Source organism: Tachysurus vachellii, chromosome 2 (assembly GCF_030014155.1).
Source record: "Tachysurus vachellii isolate PV-2020 chromosome 2, HZAU_Pvac_v1, whole genome shotgun sequence".
Taxonomy (NCBI): Eukaryota; Metazoa; Chordata; class Actinopteri; order Siluriformes; family Bagridae; genus Tachysurus; species Tachysurus vachellii.
This window is the reverse complement of record NC_083461.1, coordinates 19,993,307-20,013,492: the sequence shown is the minus strand read 5'-3', so window position 1 is coordinate 20,013,492 and position 20,186 is coordinate 19,993,307. Positions and strand designations below refer to the sequence as shown.

Sequence of the window (20,186 nt, the reverse complement as noted above, 5' to 3'; positions counted from 1 at the left end):
ATTCTGATTCTGATTCTGATGTTGCAAGAATTTTGCCTCTAGGCCTTACGATTCAGCACAAAATTGGGTTTTTGGACTGTTGGTGGCGCTAGACGGTTTGAGCTAGACACACCAAAGTTGCTACAGTAACTTCTAAGACTGGCCTCTACATGTGTGCCAAATTTCATAACTTTCCTACGTACGGTTCTATGGGCTGCCTTTGACTTCAATGGCGGAAGACGGAATAATAATAATAATAATAATAATAATAATAATAATAATAATAATAATAATAATAATAATAAAACTAACGATAACAATAGGTGTCTACGCCCCTTCGGGGCTTGACCCCTAATAATAAGAAAACTAACGATAACAATAGGTGTCTACGCCCCTTCGGGGCTTGACCCCTAATAATAATAATAAGAATAATAATAAGAAGAAGAAGAAGAAGAAGAAGAAGAAGAAGAAGAAGAAGAATTAAAGCTGCAAGCAGCATTTCCCGGGTTCAAGCGTTTAAGGCCTTTGGATTGACATGACAATATATGTCATGTCATGCTACATATGTCATGCTATAGAGGGTGCCACAACATATGTCATGTGAAGTATTCACTCGTCCAGTTGTCCCTAAAATAAACAAAGTCATATCCATTAGAGATGAGCCGGATACTCGGCTGAAACGAGTATCCGGTACGGATAAAGCACTTCTGCCGAGTACGAGTATTATACGAGTAATACGAGTCAATATCTGTGCTCGGATTGTATGAAAATCATCATTGGCTAGCTGATTGTGTCAGCGTTCTGTGATAGGCTAGTCACAGCGCCCTTCCCCTACAGTAATAGGCTAGTCACAGCGCCCCTCCCCTACAGTGATAGGCTAGTCACAGCGCCCCTCCCCTACACACATACAGATGTATTGTGTTGCTGTGTCTCGCTCTGCTCACTCACAGTAACACACAGAACAGCTCTCTGTCTCTCCCTCAGTCACTCGGGTTCGCGGGTATTTTCCGTTAACGTTTAGGGTTTCTTCAGCTTTTTACTTCGGGTTGTAACGTTAATAATACGTACTTACTAACCAGTAGAGTTCTGGTAAACGTGGGTTCGTTCAGACATGGTGCTTGCTTGGTAGAATGCGACTCGCATTGCGTCTCTGCCTGTCGGAGATTTTTTTTCTTTTTTAGACCTTCAGATGTCTCTAACCAGTAACCAGACACTGTGTGTCTGACACGTTTTTGCTGTATTTCATAAAAACATAAAGGTAGTAAGCTAGTGTTATAAATATTACAAATTAATTATTACCGGTTAAAGCACCACCCACTTCAAGACAAGCCCCGCCTACTTCCTGGTTAGGCCCCACCCACTCCGAATCAGAACCAGAATCAGAATCTTTGCCATACAAGTCAGCACAAAATTGAGTTTTTGGACTGTTGGGGGCGCTAGAGGGCTTTTTTTTAAAAATGGCTGTTTTTAGTGATTTTTCTGTTATAGCGCCACGAAGTGGCCAATCGCCGTGGTTTTTGAACTGTGACCTCAGTTTGACCTCTTTCACATGTGTCCCAAGTTTGGTGTTGATAGCTCATTTAATTCTTGAGTTATTGACATTTTAGTAAAACTGGCTCCTCACAGTCCAAACTTTTTGGGGCCCCTTAAGGACCCTGAATCAAAATTTCGACTTTTTTTCGAAAATTATTGTCTTTGAGACTCCAGAGAATATTACTGCACTGGATTGGTCTTGATCAGGTGAAAAACCTAGGACTAGTTAGCAAAAGGTTTCGGATAAAATGCGCGATAGCGAAAAAATTTAATGGCGGAAATGAAATTCGAGATATACGTTTTTTAAGTCATTAGCCAAGGATTCCAATGATAATTTTTTAATAATTTGTAATAATTTTTGATAATTAATATTAATAATAATATATAATTATATATAAAAATATTAATAATAATAAAAATCCTAACAAAAACAATAGGTTTCCAGCGCTTCGCGCTTGAACCCTAAAAAAAAAACAAAACCTATATATATATATATATATATATATATATATATATATATATATATATATATATATATATATAAGTTTTTAAATACACCTTTTAAAATTTGATGTTAAACCAATTATTTTTTTTATACAACAGTGTTGCTTTATTTTTTAAATACATGTTCATATTCTCCATATGCTTGCATAAGCACTTCCAGTTCTGCTGTTGAGAAATATGCAGACTTTTCTTTTGTCTGACGCTGTTGCCAGGGTGACTCGTTATATCTGCCCTCCATTGATAATGGCTTTTATAGTTGTGGTGCACACGCTTAACTCAGAGTCAGTCAATTTAGAGTTGATAAAACTAACTCTTTTCAGCTGTTCTGTAACCAAAAACTCAGAGTTTCCCATCTCAGGGTTTGTCAACTCAGAGTTCAAGTTTAAACTCAGAGTTAGTTGAACCACCTTTCTGAAACAGGCCCCAGGTCGTAACATAGTTGTCTTGTGTTTGTTTTTTGCTGAGTCTTTGTCTCTTTGTTTGTTGTCTTTAGTGTCCTTGTGTTTCTAGCCATTTGTCTCTTTCCCCCTTATTAAACCCAATAAATCCAAGAAGACAACCAGTTTCCTGACATACAGATTTGGTACCTTTTTATATAAATTCAGTGATTTTGCTTTATTATTCACAGTCCTGGAACTCAGGAACACACTGATGTGGGTGTGAAATTATTTTATTGTCAAACTACACTGCCATGTCTCAATCAACATGTTTCGAAGTTAAAATCATGCCATAAAAGAAGTTTATACTAAATTAAAAACCATAACTGAAATTGAATTTTCTTGTCTTTGAGAAAAGACAAGAAATATATAAAAAATATTTTAGCATAGGGTAAAATATGAAAACAATAAAATCTGATCCACATTTTATTTATTTATACTTATTATATGTTCAGCTGTATACAGTATCTCCCTATGTTAATAAGAATAGACAGTGATACATTTTATTATTACGTTGGGCTTATCATATATTTTTACTCCAGAATAATCTTCCTCCTTATGTTTTTAGCAAAATTCCTTGGTTTCTGCACTGTCACCTGACTAGCTGACATCTCCACAGAAGGCATTAGTAATTGTATTCGATTCCCGCCTCTGCCTTGTGTGTGTGGAGTTTGCATGTTCTCGCGTGCCTTGGGGGTTTCCTCCGGGTACTCCGGTTTCCTCGCCGGTCCAAAGACATGCATGGTAGGTTGATTGGCATCTCTGGAAAATTGTCCGTAGTGTGTGTGTGTGTGTGCCCTGTGATGGGTTGGCACTCTGTCCAGGGTGTATCCTGCCTTGATGCCCAATGACGCCTGAGATAGGCACAGGCTCCCTGTGACCCGAGAATAGTTCGGATAAGCTGTAGAAAATGAATGAATGAAAATGTTTTGTGCAGTAGTTCATCAGTCACTTACATCATTCTGGAAAACTATTGTCCAGTCTTATTTACAACATGGCTTTAATTCACAGCGCAGCATTCCAATGATATTGAGGTCTGGATTTTAAATCTGCTATTCCAACAGCTTCATATTTTCTTCTTTGCCATTCTAGTGTTGATGCCCAGCATCATTGTCCTGATGTATGACCTGATTCCAGCTCAGATTAACCTCTGGACAGATAGTCTCACATTTGTCTCAGGAATATTCTAGTAATAATGTGGATTTCATGGACTGTCTCACATGGGTCTGAACATTACAATCTGACCTTGGACTGAATATGCTGTGACGCTCACTAATGAAACATACAGAGCAACTGTATTGAAGGTTTTCCCCACATGTAAACAGTCCTATTGTAGGATAAAGTTTAGGATTTAAACTCTGGCAGTAATCTGTATAAAACTATTCAGGAAAGATTTTTTATTTTAATTTTTGCATCTTTTGGAGCTTATTGTTTATATTTATAAACTGTGCATTTAAATAAGGCTACATATTATGACACTTATTATGTGAGTGATGCTTAAAAGGTTTTGTATAACATTGTACATTAACAATTTTTCCAGAGATGTCAATCAACCTACCATGCATGTCTTTGGACCGGAGGAGGAAACCGGAGTACCCGGAGGAAACCCCCAAGGCACGGGGAGAACATGCAAACTCCACACACACAAGGTGGAGGCGGGAATCGAACCCCGACCCTGGAGGTGTGAGGCGAACGTGCTAACCACTAAGCCACCGTGCCCCCCACATTGTACATTACTTTTTGTAAAACATTTTGTGTATCTTTAAAACTAGACCCAGCTGATCCAACTTTGATGTAATGTCCGTAAAACAAGTCAAAATGAGGCTCAGTAGTGTGTGTAGCCTCCACGTGCCTGTATGACCCCCCTACAATGCCTGGGCATGCTCCTGATGAGGTGGCAGGTGGTCTCCTGAGGGATCTCCTCCCAGACCTGGACTAAAGCATCCACTAACTCCTGGACAGCTAACATGGCGTTGCTGTCGCTCAGCTAATCCATGCTAGTTACCCATTAGTTTTTGACAGTTAGGAAAACTAATAATGTTTGTAGATTCCGAAGTTCTTAATAAGGAAATTAAAAATTGACCCATGCTTTTTTTGCTTAAAGGTGAAGACCCAACTTTATGTCAAACATATTTTATTAGATTGTCCTGTACTTAACACAAGCAGAATGCTCTTTTATCAAGTTACTTCACTTAAGGACATATTTAATGACATTATGCCTAATGTTAATTTTAAAAAAATGTATAATATGACATATTTGGTCTTCGTGATCACATTGTTGAGACCCGAGATGGCATAGACAACCATCACTTTAGCTTAAGTTCACTGGTTGTCTGTGCCTTTCATAAGTTGAGACAACACCATGAGCAAAGGTTCATACTCTGCAACTGCAGAGCGAAAGTTTTAGGAAGAAACTGTATAAAGTCGTGTTGTTGTTGCAGGAATACTAAACACTTAGTTTTAAAAATGGTAAACTCAGTCCTGGAAGGATGTCACCAGTTAGCTTGGCAGTGTAACACACAAGTCCAGCCTCAAAGTCAAACTTTTTTTTTGGTTTACAGTAGGTGACTTTAGTACATACTTCTTTAATGTGGCAAAAGTATTGCGGGACAGGAATAAAGTAAAGATTGAACGGTCTTTGGGACCTCAACTATCTAACTTTCACATTATGTTCCTCTCAAATTTCTGATTTTCTTCCATCTGCAAATTGCTTTGTGTATCATATTTAATAAACCAATACAATTTAAATGTTTAAATTAACATGTATAGTCACACCATTGTAGCAGTTTTGCATGCAGTAGGCTATAAGGTAAATAGTGATTGTTCATTTGAAGTTTACTCAAGTGGAAGAATGTAAGTAATAAACTTAGACCGACTAGCACTATGCATTATATTTTGAAAAAGTAGATTATCTTTATATCAAAACCTTAAATTTTCTCTGGACTTAATGATAAATACATGTCTGACCTTTGGAACGAATAAAAAAAAAACTAGAAAATCGCATTCATGACGATTTATGGTGATTTTATCTCTTGCCTACATTGATGCTGATGCATTAAGAGTAGGGGGTCCCCTGTACCAAGATGGCGGCTCTATTGACGCATTCGTTCCAATGTACTGCCGTACACTAGGCGACATCTAGTGAATATATCTATGGTTTTTTTTTTTTTTTTTTTTTTGTTTTTTTTTTTTTTTTTAATTTCTTTTATTGCAAATTCAAAGATTCTAATCAAACACAGCTATGTATACATTACACAAAATGTATCATCAACACATCCAACCTTAACTGACCAGATGTCAGAATAGATAGAAAAAAAGGCAGAAACAGAACAAGTAAAGAAAAGAGGGTTCTAAAAAAAAAAAAATTAAATAAATAAATAAATAATAAAAAAAGAAAAATAAACACATCAAAACAAGTATTAATCACGTTACAAGAAAGATCTCATCATATCTCTTCAAAAAAGAAATACATTTTTTGTTATTAATTACTCTCAGTGATTTAATTAAATGTTCTACTACACATAAGAACTCTATAAAAGTAGGTATTTTCTTAAGAAATCTTTGTTTGTGAAAATAGAACTTTGCCACGAGGATAAGAAAGTTAACAGTTGACTCTAAAGATTTGTTTTGGTTTTCAAAAAAGCAAACGATATCCTTAATGTGAAAAACACCATTCACGTTAACTTTAGAAAAACAATAGAGACTCAAATCTTTCCAGAAGAGTGAGGAAACATTACATGAGAAAAATAAGTGACAAATATCTTCACTTTCTTTTTTACAGAAGGTACATATATCAGCTACATCACAAAATTTAGACAAAAATGCATTACAAGGGTATATATTATGCAAAATTTTGAAGTGCACTTCTTTCACTTCATTCGGTATGCAGTATTTATATGGTAATAACCATGTTTTCCTCCATTTAATGTTATCTATTTTAGAACTCCAAAAAAATTTCCCTTTTGGAGAAATTGAGTTTCGAGATTGAAAAAGTTGACGAATACATTTATTATTACAATCTTTACTTAAAAGCGAGACACCTCCCAAAAATAACTGTGAAAGTTGTTTTGTGCATGACTCATGGGTAAGGGAAGCTTTCATTAGACATATTAATCCATCAGGAATTGCCTTTATAACAGAGTTAAATTCTTTAAATGGAACGGGACAATGATGGATATTCATAAAGCTTTCATAAGATAATAAATCACCATCAGAGTTGAATAGATCAGCAACAAAAATTATGTTTCTATTAAACCATTTATCAAAAAAGATTGATCTTTTTCTAATTTTAATATCCAAATTATTCCATAAGATGGTCTTGTGGGGTGAAAAGTTGTGGTTGTAAGCCAGTTTCCAGGCTAACAAGGCTTGTTGATGAAATCTAGCCAGTTTAATAGGTAATTTACCAGTGGAGTAATTGCATTTCATCAAAAAAGAAAGGCCACCTACCCTCTTAAATATATTATTAGGAATAAAATACCACAAAGAATCTGACCCAAGCAAACATCTTTTTAACCAATTAATTTTAAATGTATTGTTAGTATCATCAAAATGCAGGACTTCGAGACCCCCATCACTCCTTTTGTTTGCTAAAACATATTTCTTCAACTTATGTGACTTATTGCTCCAAATGAAATCAAGAAAAATCTTATCTATATTTTTGGAGGTGTGATTATCTACAGCTAAAGACAGGGAAGGGTACACAAACCTGGATAATCCTTCTGTTTTGGATAAGAAAACTCTGCCTAAAATTGATAAATCTCTTTGGAGCCAATTATTAAAAATATATTTTGTTTTCAATAACCGTTGAGAAAAATTCAGAGATTGTCTACTAATTAAATTTTTTGTTATATGAATTCCCAAATATTTCACTTCATTTTTAATTGGTATATTTTCAATTTCAGTTTCCACAGTGTCAAATAAGCAAATAATTTCACACTTAGATAAATTAAGTTTGAGCCCAGAAGCATTAGAGAAGGCATTGATGGTAGTTAAAACTGGAGAAACTTGCTCTTTATCCTTCAAAAATAGAGTAGTATCATCTGCTAACTGTGAGATTCGAATCTCTCTGTTAAAGATATTAAGTCCAGCAAAGTTATTATTGTGCAAAATATCTATGGATAATGTTTCAACAACAAATAAAAATAAAAAGGGGCTCAAAGGACAACCTTGACGTATTCCGCGAAGGACAGGAAACCTTGGTGATGTACGTGAATTTAAAATTATACAACTATCTATTTCTTTGTACAGCATTTGATCAATATTTATGAGTTTAGAAGGAAATCCAAATGCCCCTAAAGAGTCTATAAGGAATTGATGCTTTACAGTATCGAAGGCCTTATAAAAATCGAGGAATAAGATAATTGCATCAGACTTGATTTCATCTCTGTAATCAATAAGATCCAGAACAAGTCGAGTATTACAACTAATATGACGACCTTTCATAAATCCAGTCTGTGTTTCATTAATGATATAATGTAAGTGCTGTTTTAATCTCTTGGCAAATATGGATGCAATTAATTTATAGTCAAAATTAAGAAGAGTGATAGGGCGCCAGTTATCAATTATAGTTACATCTTTATCTGGTTTGGGAATGAGAGATATCACCCCTTGTTTCATAGTAGGAGTCATTGTACCATTATTTATACATTCTTGAAGCATTAAGAAGAAAGGTTGTTCTAAAATCTCCCAGAACTGTATGAAGAATTCTAAAGTAAGGCCATCGGAGCCAGGCGATTTCCCCTTTTTCATTGATTTCATTGCATCTCTTATTTCATTTAAGGAAACAGTAGCCTCACATGACAATTTAAATTCATCACTTATTTGAGGTATATAGTTCTTAATCTGTTGTAGGTATGACATACTTTGGTTTGCCTGTAAATCAGGGGAGTACAGGTTCCTATAAAAATTAGTAACAAATTTCTCAATTTCTTCAGGGTTTTTAGAAACTGAATTGTTAATTTTTAATGCAGAGATGCTATATCTATGGTTTGAGGCCACAGCTTATTGACGACATGACGTCACTATGACGCGGGGCCTCGAATTCGGCGCTGTTCCAGAAGAGGCGATTTAAAAGACGCTTCTGTACAAACTCACTATCAACGCTCTTATCACGCCCTGCAACACGGAAAAGTAGGAATTAGACGACTTGTTTACGAGTATGGAGAGAGAGATGAGTGAAGACAGGAAGCTGTGCGGTTTACTGAACGAGATGCGATTGGACGGGTCGCTGTGTGACGCGGTGCTCAGAGTGGACGAAGTGGACTTCAATGTCCACAAGAACATCCTCTCGGCGTACAGCCCGTATTTCAGGTAAAAAACCAAACACAACTTTTCATTTTAAAATGGTGCCTAATGAGCAAAAACTGTACCGAATATGAAATGGTATTTACATTAGTATTAAATGAACAGATCCATAGTCACAACTCCGCGAGTCTGATTTAATGATGATTTCTTAACGCCGACGTTTCCTCACAGCCATCTGACTGAAATCTACCGTTACACGATATTGTAATAAAACAAGTGTCAGGATGTTAAGGAGCGCATGTCCAGTGTGTGTACTGTGTAAAACACATGCGGTGACAACAGGGCTGTAAATAAACTATGAAGTGTTTGTTTTTTTCGCTGATATTTAGCTCGAGTTTAGTTTTCTTCGGCTACACCGTCTTCATGTTATCTTCATGGAAGAAGATTTATATAGTGATAGATTTATTTCTTTTAAATAATCTGGATTTTCTGAATGATTCATTATAGTGTCTGAAGTACAATTAAAATGTATTTATTACTGGTCTTGTTTTCCGTTTAAACTCTCTTTAACTCCTGACTGCAGCTTCCACATCATCAGGACTCCAGTCTAGATATTTGTCCTAATATATGTTCTTCTCTTCCTGATCTGCAGAGCTCTATTCACAAGATGTAGCAATCTGGATCAGAGAGTGTACAACATCACTGGTGTATCTCCAGAAATCATGGATCTTATAATCCACTACATGTACACGCAGGACATTCAAGTCACCACCGATAAAGTGGAGACTCTCTTGGATGCAGCCAATCACCTGCTCATCCATGACCTTGCACTTGAGCTGCTGTGAATTCCTAAAGGATCATCTAAACCCGGATAACTGCATAAGGATTTGGCAGTACGCTGACGCTAATGCGTACTATGAGCTGCGAGATCAGGTCTACGTGTACACGTTGCATCACTTTTAGGACATCATTTTTTCACAGTCTGGAAAATTCCTAGAGCTGACCATGGAGCAGCTCAGTGACATCCTGGACAATGATGAGCTGAACATCAAGGAGGAGAAAATAGCCTTCCAAGCTGTATTCCTGTGGATCAGGCATGATCCCAGCGTCCGAAAGCAGCAAATAGTGAACCTGCTGCTGAAGGTGAGTGTCAATACACTCGACCAGACCATCCAGACCATTCCTACAACACAAGTTTGAATTGAACTGAAACCAGACAGTAGTCTAACAGTTAGGGTTCCAGTGATAGCGCTGACTTAATTTAAGCTAATTATGTTGTTGCAGAGGGGGCACGGTGGCTTAGTGGTTAGCACGTTCGCCTCACACCTCCAGGGTCGGGGTTCGATTCCCGCCTCCACATTGTGTGTGTGGAGTTTGCATGTTCTCCCCGTGCCTCGGGGGTTTCCTCCGGGTACTCCGGTTTCCTCCCCCGGTCCAAAGACATGCATGGTAGGTTGATTGGCATCTCTGGAAAATTGTCCGTAGTGTGTGTGATTGTGTGAGTGAATGAGGGTGTGTGTGTGTGTGTGTGCCCTGCGATGGGTTGGCACTCCGTCCAGGGTGTATCCTGCCTTGATGCCCGATGACGCCTGAGATAGGCACAGGCTCCCCGTGACCCGAGGTAGTTCGGATAAGCGGTAGAAGATGAATGAATGAATGAATGTTGTTGCAGAAAAAAAAACATGTTGTAGAAGATTTTTTGCTCATGAATTTTTAGACACAACGCAATCTGAGCAATTTAGTAGTGTTAAAACTGAAGGGAAAGTTTGATTAAATTCTCACTTATGTAAAATAAACAACAAGGCAGCAGACTTACTGGACATCTATAAATACATAGTGGTGAAGGGCAGAAAAACCTTGTTATTCCAAAACTTCTTGTTTTTTAACAAGTCTTTTGGCTGATTTATGACGTAAGCTGATGCTGTTATTGTTATTGTTTCAATCTTTATTGAAAAAACATTATCTCACAGTATTCTGTAGAAATCAGTTAGGATTTTATTGGGATCTCGTTCAGCTTTACATGTAATAATGTCAAAGTTTAGTGAAATCACACAGTGTGAAAAACAGGAAAATAATCCGTGTCCATTTCCACATCATTCAACTGTCCAAATTTTTTTCCACTTTCTAACCAAAAGTTCTGACCTTTTATATTGTGTTGTCCAACTCCAAAACCTGAAGTGAATGAACTATAATCCATCTACTGTCTGACTTCACCATGTGATCATCTTCTTCTTCTTCCAGGTGATGAACGGTTGCTTGTATGTTATTGGTGGCTGCAATGATGAAGGCACAACCTCCAGATGCGAGTACTACGATGTGTATAAAGATGAGTGGTGGATCTGGGGTTATGTAGTTAAGTTTATCCTAGAAACTTTGTGTGTATATTTATTTTATTAAACTCAACCCCAGGATAAATGTGATGTTATGATGATAAGTAAACACAGAAACACCAGAAACATGACAAAAGTTTGATTTCCTGCAGGTTCAAGATCCAGAACATGAACAGTTGCCACAGTGCGGTCAGCTGCTGTGTGGTTTCTGCGCTTCCCAACGTCACAGACTACACCACAAAACGTGATCTTTTTCTCTAGATGCACAGCTTTTATTATCAAATATTTAAGCACAACTCATTTCAACTCACACAGAAAATCTGTCTGTAGTTCTTTCTTCATCTGTCTTCAAATTTGCTTCTCATATAGAATCGTTTGTATTATTTTATTGCCAGGTATTGTGAATGGATTTATTAATTAATTGCCTATTTATTGACATATTGTAAGGATTTAAACTCTGTCATTTAAAACATTTATTTGATTGTTTTAATCATCTGCCTAATTCACCTATGTTTATGACACAATAGTCTGTTATCAGAAATCTGTGTATAAATATTCAGGGATAACAATGTTTTTTATTTATTTATTGCATCTTTGGGAGCTCAGAGTTCATATTTATATACAGAACAAATCAGTCAGATTATGTATGAAGTATTTCATGTAAGAGTGATGAGCGAAAGGTACGAAAAGTAAAAAAAATCTATTTCTATAATTGTATATAACGTTCATTACAGGAAATGTAACTCGAACTTTAAAACTACTCAGGTGTGTCAATGAATATTAAATGTTTTAAAATGAATATACATGAATATAACAGTGCATTGATAGAAGCAGGATCTGTTCTCATTGTATTTTTTTTTCCAAAAAATAAAAAAAAAATCATAATGTGCTGGGTGTTAAAACGCAATGTTTAATATAAAATGTGTTATATATATATATATATATATATATATATATATATATATATATATATATATACAACTATATATATAGTTTTTTTACTTTCTATATGAATCAAAGTGTACAGAATACAAAACTTGTCTCACTTTATTATTGTTACTAAATCTCATGTACTGGATCTATAATATATTCAGCCGTATGAGTGTAGAGCTTCCTGGTTTGTTAAAATAATAATAATAATAAATTTATTAATATTGTTTCATCACTGTCTTTTTTTTATCATTTTTGACTACATGTATTTTATTGTTTTATAATTATTTTGATTAAAACCCTGTAAAGAAAGCTTCTAACACAATAAATCTGAGATTTATATTAAAATAATTCAGAAAGATTTTTCTACATTTTTTCAATTCTGAACAGAAGCAATATTTTAGTGTTTCCTGTCTCCTGTGTCCCACAACACTCCCCTTTAGTCAGAAACCAGCTAAAGTGAAAGACAATAATGTTAATTCTTTATGTATCAGAGACTACACTGAAGCTGAGAGTAGAAATAAAACCAAACACGGGGATAATTATTTTCAGTTACCTGAGCTTAGTTCTACTTTACAGTGTGATATGTTTTGCTCACAGAAAACACTTTCTACATGGATCAACCTTAAAAACAAACAAACAAATACAACAATAAAAAAAATGCTGTAATGGATATTCATTTCTTTTTGTAACCAGACATACAGGAAGTGATTACTTCTGTGCAGGACGTTAGGCCTGTTTAGGTTCTTGAAATCACTTTGAAAAGGAAAAATAATGTTATTAAACAGTTAAGGACATTTTAAACAAAATAATACAAATTTTACTTGAGCAATTTTAGTTGATTTTATTCAAATTAAAGTTTTCATTTTTGTTCCCTGTAGAGATTCTAATCCCTGATTCTTATCAAACAATAATAAACTTTATTAAGGCAGGGGAACAGGTTCCTAATAACTAAATTATGTCAATGTGATTGAATTGTGGAAACCAGATTATTAACTCAAAACTATGATTTATTAATCCGAGGAAACGAGGTGATGTGGTTTGAGGCCACAGCTTAGTGATGTCATGTGGGGTTTATTTCCCAGAGGTCTCTAATAAATAAAAAGCACAACAATGCTATAAACATATACACTGTCAGGCCCCCGGATACGGTGGAAAGGAGACAGACCCGTCGGCAGGATAGCTTCAAATGATAGGGGTTTAATACACAAGGGAAACAAACAGACATCCACACGACACGGGGAACTAACGTAACTTAATCTAACTTAAATACACTAATGAATCCGCGCTGCCATCGGCAACGCGGCTCACATAAATACACACACACAGTCAATCACAGGATGGGAAACAGGTGAGGAGACAGGGAGGAGCGGACGAAGGCGTGGCAGACACGTGACAATAATAAAAACATTCGCACGTGTCCAAAGGTCCGCGCTGATCCCTGACATACACACTGTTAAAAAGATTCTTATAAATCACACACTCTGAGTTGCCATTTCTGCACATTTAGGTACCTCTAGCAAAAAAAAAAAAAATGTTTTAAAAAGTTTTAAAACATATACACCATGTCCGAGACCTTGCATTGAGCTGTTGTGAATTCCTACAGGAACATCTCAGCCCAGATAACTGCTTAAGGATTTGGCAGTACGCTGTCGCTCACTCAGACTACAAGCTGTGGGATCAGGCCTACATGTACACTTTGCATCACTTCGAGGATGACATCTTGACAAGTCCTCAGACTGACCGCTGAGCAGCTCAGTGACATCCAGGAAAATGATGAGCTGAACATCAAGGAGGAGCAAACAGTATTCTAGCTGTATTCCTGTGGATCAGGTATGAGCCCATCGTCTGAAAGCAGCACATGAACCTGCTGCCAAGGGTGAGTGTCAATAAACTTGACTCAGACCTTCCTGACCGTTCCTCCAGTATGAGTGTGAATGGAACTGAAAGCAGACTAATGGCCATAGTTCCAGTTATAGCTCTGAGTTAAGTTAAGCTGATTTTGTTATAAGCTTATATTTGTGATAAAAGATTATTTGGTCATGGTACTTAAGATTTGATTAAATTCTCACTTGTCTAAAATAAGAAATCGGGAGGCAGCAAACTCACTGGACAGCTATAAATACATAGTGGTGAACCTCTTGTATTATAAAAGTCTGTTTTTGATGATTCATGATGGAAACTGATGCTGTTGTTGTTCAAGGATCTGTATCTAATATTATATCACAGTCTGCTGTGGATATCAATCAGGATTTTATTGGGATCTTGTTCAGCTTTAATTAAATTGAATTCAATTCAATTTATTTCTATAGCATAGATTTTTAAGAATTCACATTGTCTCAAAGCAGTTTTACAGATGTATACAAACAGAAAATACATATAAAAATAAGAATACTATTACTATTACTATTTATCTTTAAAATCAATCAATAATGAGGAAGTAAGAGGAGATGGTGGCACCAAAACACTCCCTTAGATGAGATGAGGAAGAAACCTTGAATGGAATTCGTCTTAGGAGGGAAGCCATCTTCATTTGGGTGACACTGGTCCTCTCATTGGAGCTGGGAAACTCCTTTTTTATTGTTCTATTTTCTATCTGGAAATGTAAGTCTCAGAACCAGCTTTATCATGAAAGAGTTAATTTCTTCAGAGAGGAGATTGTTCATGGAAATTATTTTCTCCTTCTTACAGATGTGACCAGTAAAGATGCAACAGTTTATAAGTGTGCTGTTTACGCAAATACAGATTCTGGTGAAAATCGTAATATTGGTTGGTTTCACCTTTAGTGCATTTTTCCACACTTTATGTTACAGCCTTATTTCAAAATTTATTAAAAAATAAAAAATAGTAAAGTATTCAAAGCCTTTGCGCAATACATTGTTAAAGGACCTTAGGCAGCATTTACAGTCTCAAGTCTTTTTGAGTTTGATGGCACACTTTCTTTTGATTTTTTTTTGTTTATTTATTTGTAATAAATTTGCAAAGATTTTGAACAAACTTCTTTCACTTTGTCATTATGGGGTATTGATGGCATGAGGAAAACATTAAACGGTTCAGCACCATGGACAGCCCAGCTTACAAAGCACTAAAAAGGATTCAGCACAAAAGGCGGGGCGGCAGAATTCCCACCGAAATGCGGAGAGCCAATCAGGAGTGCCGCTGTGGCACTCACCCTCTGGCTGTGCAACACAGGTTAGAGCCAGGCTCAGTGGCTAAAGAGAGGTAAGGGGGGAAGAAACTGGATTACTGATGTGCTGTTACACTCTCTCCTGGACAGATTTGCTTCCATAGGATGTGCTGCCTGCCTCCCTGCCTGCCACGCTCCTGGAGAGGACTGTTTCACCTCGCTACAGCTGTCCACCCTGGATCCCTGCACAAGAGCCCCTATCACCCTGGAAAAAGAAGGACAAGTTTGTTTTTGTAATGAGTCTGTCTGTGTTTTGCCCTGTTTCTGTCTGCTGTCTGCCTTGCTGTTAATTGTTTGCTCCGCCCACTCACTGGTTACCATGGACACTAATTGCACTCTATCTCCCCCCCAGGTGTATTGTGTTAGTCACTGATTGTCTCTGCTTGGTGATTGGTTCCTGGTTGCTATATCTACTCTGTTTATTCACTTCCCTGGTGTTGGTCGTTGTTGTATGTTGGTGTCGATGTTCCTGTTTCCTGTGTGCTCAGTGTTATGCCCTGTTTTGCCTGCCCGTTTGTTTGCCTGATTCTTGTTTTGGTTTATTAAAAGACTGAACTGCACTTGGATCCTCACTCGCCTTTGTCTCGTCGCATCAGTTTTCACCTTTTAACAGTGGTTTTGGCTGCACTGAAATTGCACCTTTACCTTAAAGTAAAATAAAGCCACCCCACAGTTTGCTTTAATCCAGTCTCTGTATCCCACCATGCAGAGTGTGTGTGTGTGTGTGTGTATATATATATATATATATATATATATATATATATATATATATATATATATATATATATATAGATAAATAGACAGATAAGTTTGTGTGCTGTATAAGTGTGCTGTAATTAAGCTAAACAAATAAAACCATTGAAAAGTCTTAAAATAAAATGAAGATTAAAATTACCTACAAATGTATCACATCAGTGTAAAATTATTACTACATTGTTACAGAGACCTTCAGAAAGAAGATGCTTATGAATCTGGGAAGATATAAAAAACTCAAATGAATTTGTATTCAGCCATTCCACTGTCTGATAATCACTTACAAGTGTAGACCATTTAAACCAACTGCCAAAGTGATCAGGTCAGGCTGTCCAAGCAAATTCACCCCAAGAGACGGATCGCAATATGCTGAAAGAAATCTCCAAAAACTCAAAATAATCATCACAGTTCCTACAGCAAGCTATGCTACAGTTCATGGCAAAGTGTATGAATCTACAATCAGAACGAGAGTGCACAACTTTAATTATCATGGGGGGTGTGCAAGGAGAAAACTTTTGCTGTCTTAAGCACTATTCAGACGGGACTAGTTTTCCAAACGACGTTTGAGTTAGAATTGTTTTCAGCCGATGTCTGTCATTTCATGTATAGATTCGGACGGGACTAATCTCGGTGTTTATTACGGAGGTAGGAGTGTCTGTGTTTTACATGTGGGCGTTGCACAAGACCACATGTCCAGGATGCGTGGATTGCGTATGGTCATATGACCGATTAATAAACTTGAATACCTAGGGTTAATACGGTAGTTCACGTTGACCAAAACAGACAAGAAAACGCGTTTTGGAAAAAACATTTTCGGCAATCACAGACATTTGCATTCTGAAACTGAAATTTCTCTAACGACCCCCTGTAAAACTAGTCCATCCAAATAGTGCTTTAGAAAAAAAGGTGACATCCTGACAACAGGAGGGCAAGACTTCTGGACTAATGTTCTTTGGACAAATAAGTCTACAATTTAATTATTTGGAGACCATAACAAAGGGCATAATTTGTGTAAACCAAATACAACTTTTTAGATCTAAATCAGATTATGCATTATGCAAAAAACCACTCAAACATTACACAGCTGAAAGAATTCTACATTAAAGAGTTGGGGAGACTTTGAGGCAATGTCAGAAACGGGTAGATGGCCACAAGAAATGTCTCACTGAAGTTAGGCCCAAATGCAGGGATAACAAAAAACAATTTATTAACAAAACTAGAAACAAAGATGTAAGAAAAAAACTAGGAAAATGACAGGAAAATGACTTGTACTACTTTCGGCTTTTCCCATTAGGGGTCACCAAAGCTAATCATCTGTTTCCACATAATTCTGTCCTTGGCATCCTCTACTCTCACACCAATGGACATGTCCTCTTTTAACATATCCATATATCTCCTCTTTGGCTTTCCTCTTGATCTATTACCTGGAAGCTCCATCTCCAAAATCCTTCTACCAATATAACCGTTCCTGCTCCTCTAATAATCTCATTTAAGCCTCTTTTACCTTGTCCCCAAAACATCCAGCCTTCCCCTTTGATATGTTCATTCCTAATCCTGTCCATCCTCATCGCTCCTAAAGAAAACCTCAACATCCTCATCTCTGCTACCTTCATCTCTGCCTCATGTCTTTTCTTCACTCCTCAGACATACAGTATAGCTTGTCTAACTACTGTCTTGTACACCTTTCCCTTGATTCTTGCTGACACTCTTTTATCACAACACTCCTGACGCTTTTCTCCACCCACTCCAACCCACCTGTACTTGTTTCTTCCCTTTCCACACTCCCCATCACACTAAATGGTTGACCCCAAGCACCTTCTTGACTTGACTTTAATTACAGAAAAATAGACAGTAGTGTTTAAAGTATTAAGTAATTAAAAAATACGACCTTTATAATTGTTATTTTATAACAAAGGGATGTTATATATGTTCTTTATATGGCTGTATATACATTGTAAAATTATTGGATAACGTTTACCTTCCATGCTGACAATATCCTCTTTGATTTTCCAACTTTCATTACAACTTTTTTATTTTGAAATAAATTGACTTGTTTAGCAGTTAAACAACATAGGAAGTGAAATAGTATATAATTAATGCTGTAAAACGTTATCCTTGCCTGTATGAATTCCTGTTATTTCCTGTTTCTCAGTCTTACTGAATCAACTCTATTGTTGTGGACAACATTATACATTATTTTTTTTATTATTAAAGTTAATGGATCAGTTCCGTAATAATTAATCGGATGTAAAAGAATCTTAAAATTAGCTGTCTATTAACAAATCACTGTTATAAAGGTCCTTTTTCTAAAATAAGGGAACTGCAGCATAAAAATAGCCATGGGCTTTATTACGTTTTCTTTTAAACCTCTAATAACCTTTTAATGTATATTTTGTTTTCCAGAAAGACATCTAAAAAGAGATAAAAACTTCCAGACTGTTACAGAGATACAGAATCCAGCAATATTCTACAAATGTGTGTTACTACACTGGTATATGGACTTAGTCCAAGTGCCAACTTTTTGCACGTTATGTTACACTTGATTTATTTACTTTAATTTAATTATTATATGTAATATATTTCCCCTAGTATTGGAGGTTATTTAATGTTTATATAACGTTTTGAATGCATGCATATTGTGATTTAATGTAATTTTAAGTATTTTAAAGATGTTTTCATATTTTGTAGCCTCATTGTGCAGACCTACTAAATTACATACCACAGAATCAGATTAATGATGTGATAATACACAGTTGTGTTTTAGTTGTGTAATTCAGTTCTGAACTTAAATTGATTGCAAATCCCAGTTAGAGATGTGTAAGCTCAGAGTTGTAATGACAGGTCGTGAGACGGAGGATCCATGTGCACGCTTTTTAATACAAGCTCGAGGTACAGTACAACAGGCGTAGGTCAAAATCAGCAAACACAATATCAAAGGTGAGGCAAAAATCAGAAACAGTAATACAGGCAGAAGGTCGGGGCAGGCGGCAGACAATCATAGAATGGAGCAAAAACCAAAACAGAGTCAAAACCAGGAATACACAAACAGCCAAACGCTCAGACCGATAGCAGAGGCAAATCGAGACTTCGCAGAGAAAGGAAGTTCAAGTTCCTGATTTATAGGATGCCGGTGATTGAAAGCAGCTGGTGGTGTAATAATGACAGGAGCGGTGGTTTGTGGGAGATGTGGTTCGGGAGTCGCTAGAACTCGGGCGAAGGTTCCCTCTGGTGGCGGTCGGGAGATGAGGCAGGTACTTCATTCATAACAAGAGTAGAGTGGCAAAAGGAGAAAATTGATGAGCTGACCAAAGAGAGAGACTATCTAAAAGAGCAATTGGCATCAGGTACAGTAAGTCTACCTACAGACAACATGTATTGAAATTAGAGTACAGTGTCCTTATTATATGTGTTCCGGTGTGTCGTGTGCTGCTAGTGTGACTGATGTTAATTTTCATGTATGTATATTTGTTTTATTTGTTTAATATGTTTTATGTCATGTTTAAATTAATTAGTTCTATTTTTGGCGGAAGTGTTTTCTTTTGCGATTAAGCTGTGTTATGTCATGACGTCATTCGGGAAGTGCGCGCTGCTCCTCAGTTTACTTTGTGCATACTGAGGAGAGGTAAGCTGTTAGCGGTGCTCTCCCGGGATTACTTGCAAAATTGAGTTTTACACATTTGAATTTCACTCATAACATGTTCAAATATTATTGTTGTGTTATTAATGTAATATGTGATATGTAAGGTGATTTGTGGATGGATGGGGAGCATTAAGCGTCTTATTCAATAAGTACAGCGAGCAAATAAGCATGTGCATTGGCTAGGCTTAGTGATGCTAGTGAGTTAATGGCTGCAATTTGATTTGTGCAGGTGGTAAAGCTGACCAAGCAGCCACGTTTATTTTGTTTCCTTCTGTATTCCATCCAGGTACAGTAACTTCTAATGTTTTATAATTTGTTTAATTAAATTTGTATTTCTGTTTTATGGAGTTTACTTTGTGCATACTGAGGAGAGGTGGTAAAGCTGACCAAGTAGCCACGTTTATTTTGTTTCTTTCTGTATTCCATCCAGAATTGTTGAGTGTTGGTGACAATAAACTCTCCAGTACTGCTGCAGCAAAGTTGTAAAGACTGTTCATTCCACAACACAACTCAGAGAACACGAGCACCGGTCAGAACCGAACGTGACCGGTTACAGTGGTGCCGTGACCCGGATGAAGGTCAGTTCGTTTTGGATCTTCGTCCAAGAATCAACACCGTTTGATCACCGGAGGGCGCTGCACTTCAGT

The 20,186-nt window shown here is 36.7% G+C and overlaps 2 protein-coding genes across 2 annotated transcripts in view; both read left to right on the top strand.

Annotated features, from left to right (window-relative positions):
• Positions 1 to 11,925, top strand: part of LOC132857942 (kelch-like protein 10) — a 36,906-nt gene extending 24,981 nt beyond the window's left edge. Inside the window, exon 8 of the mRNA XM_060888075.1 lies at positions 11,182 to 11,925. Coding sequence (XP_060744058.1) covers positions 11,182 to 11,290 — 109 coding nt within the window. The 3' untranslated portion in view covers positions 11,291 to 11,925. The remainder of the gene's footprint in view (positions 1 to 11,181) is intronic.
• LOC132859909 (kelch-like protein 10) lies at positions 8,524 to 11,317 on the top strand. Its single transcript, XM_060890887.1, has 3 exons — positions 8,524 to 8,765; positions 9,352 to 9,842; positions 10,941 to 11,317. The coding sequence occupies exons 1-2, from the start codon at positions 8,614 to 8,616 to the stop codon at positions 9,542 to 9,544; spliced, it is 345 nt and encodes a 114-aa protein (XP_060746870.1). The 5' UTR covers positions 8,524 to 8,613; the 3' UTR covers positions 9,545 to 9,842; positions 10,941 to 11,317.
• Positions 11,926 to 20,186: the final 8,261 nt, after the last annotated feature.

Bases quoted from the DNA above. Each gene is read 5' to 3' on its own strand.
- LOC132859909 (XM_060890887.1), top strand. From the start codon at position 8,614: ATGGAGAGAGAGATGAGTGAAGACAGGAAGCTGTGCGGTTTACTGAAC. The intron at 8,766-9,351 runs GTAAAAAACCAA...CCTGATCTGCAG, and splicing joins GCGTACAGCCCGTATTTCAG to AGCTCTATTCACAAGATGTA.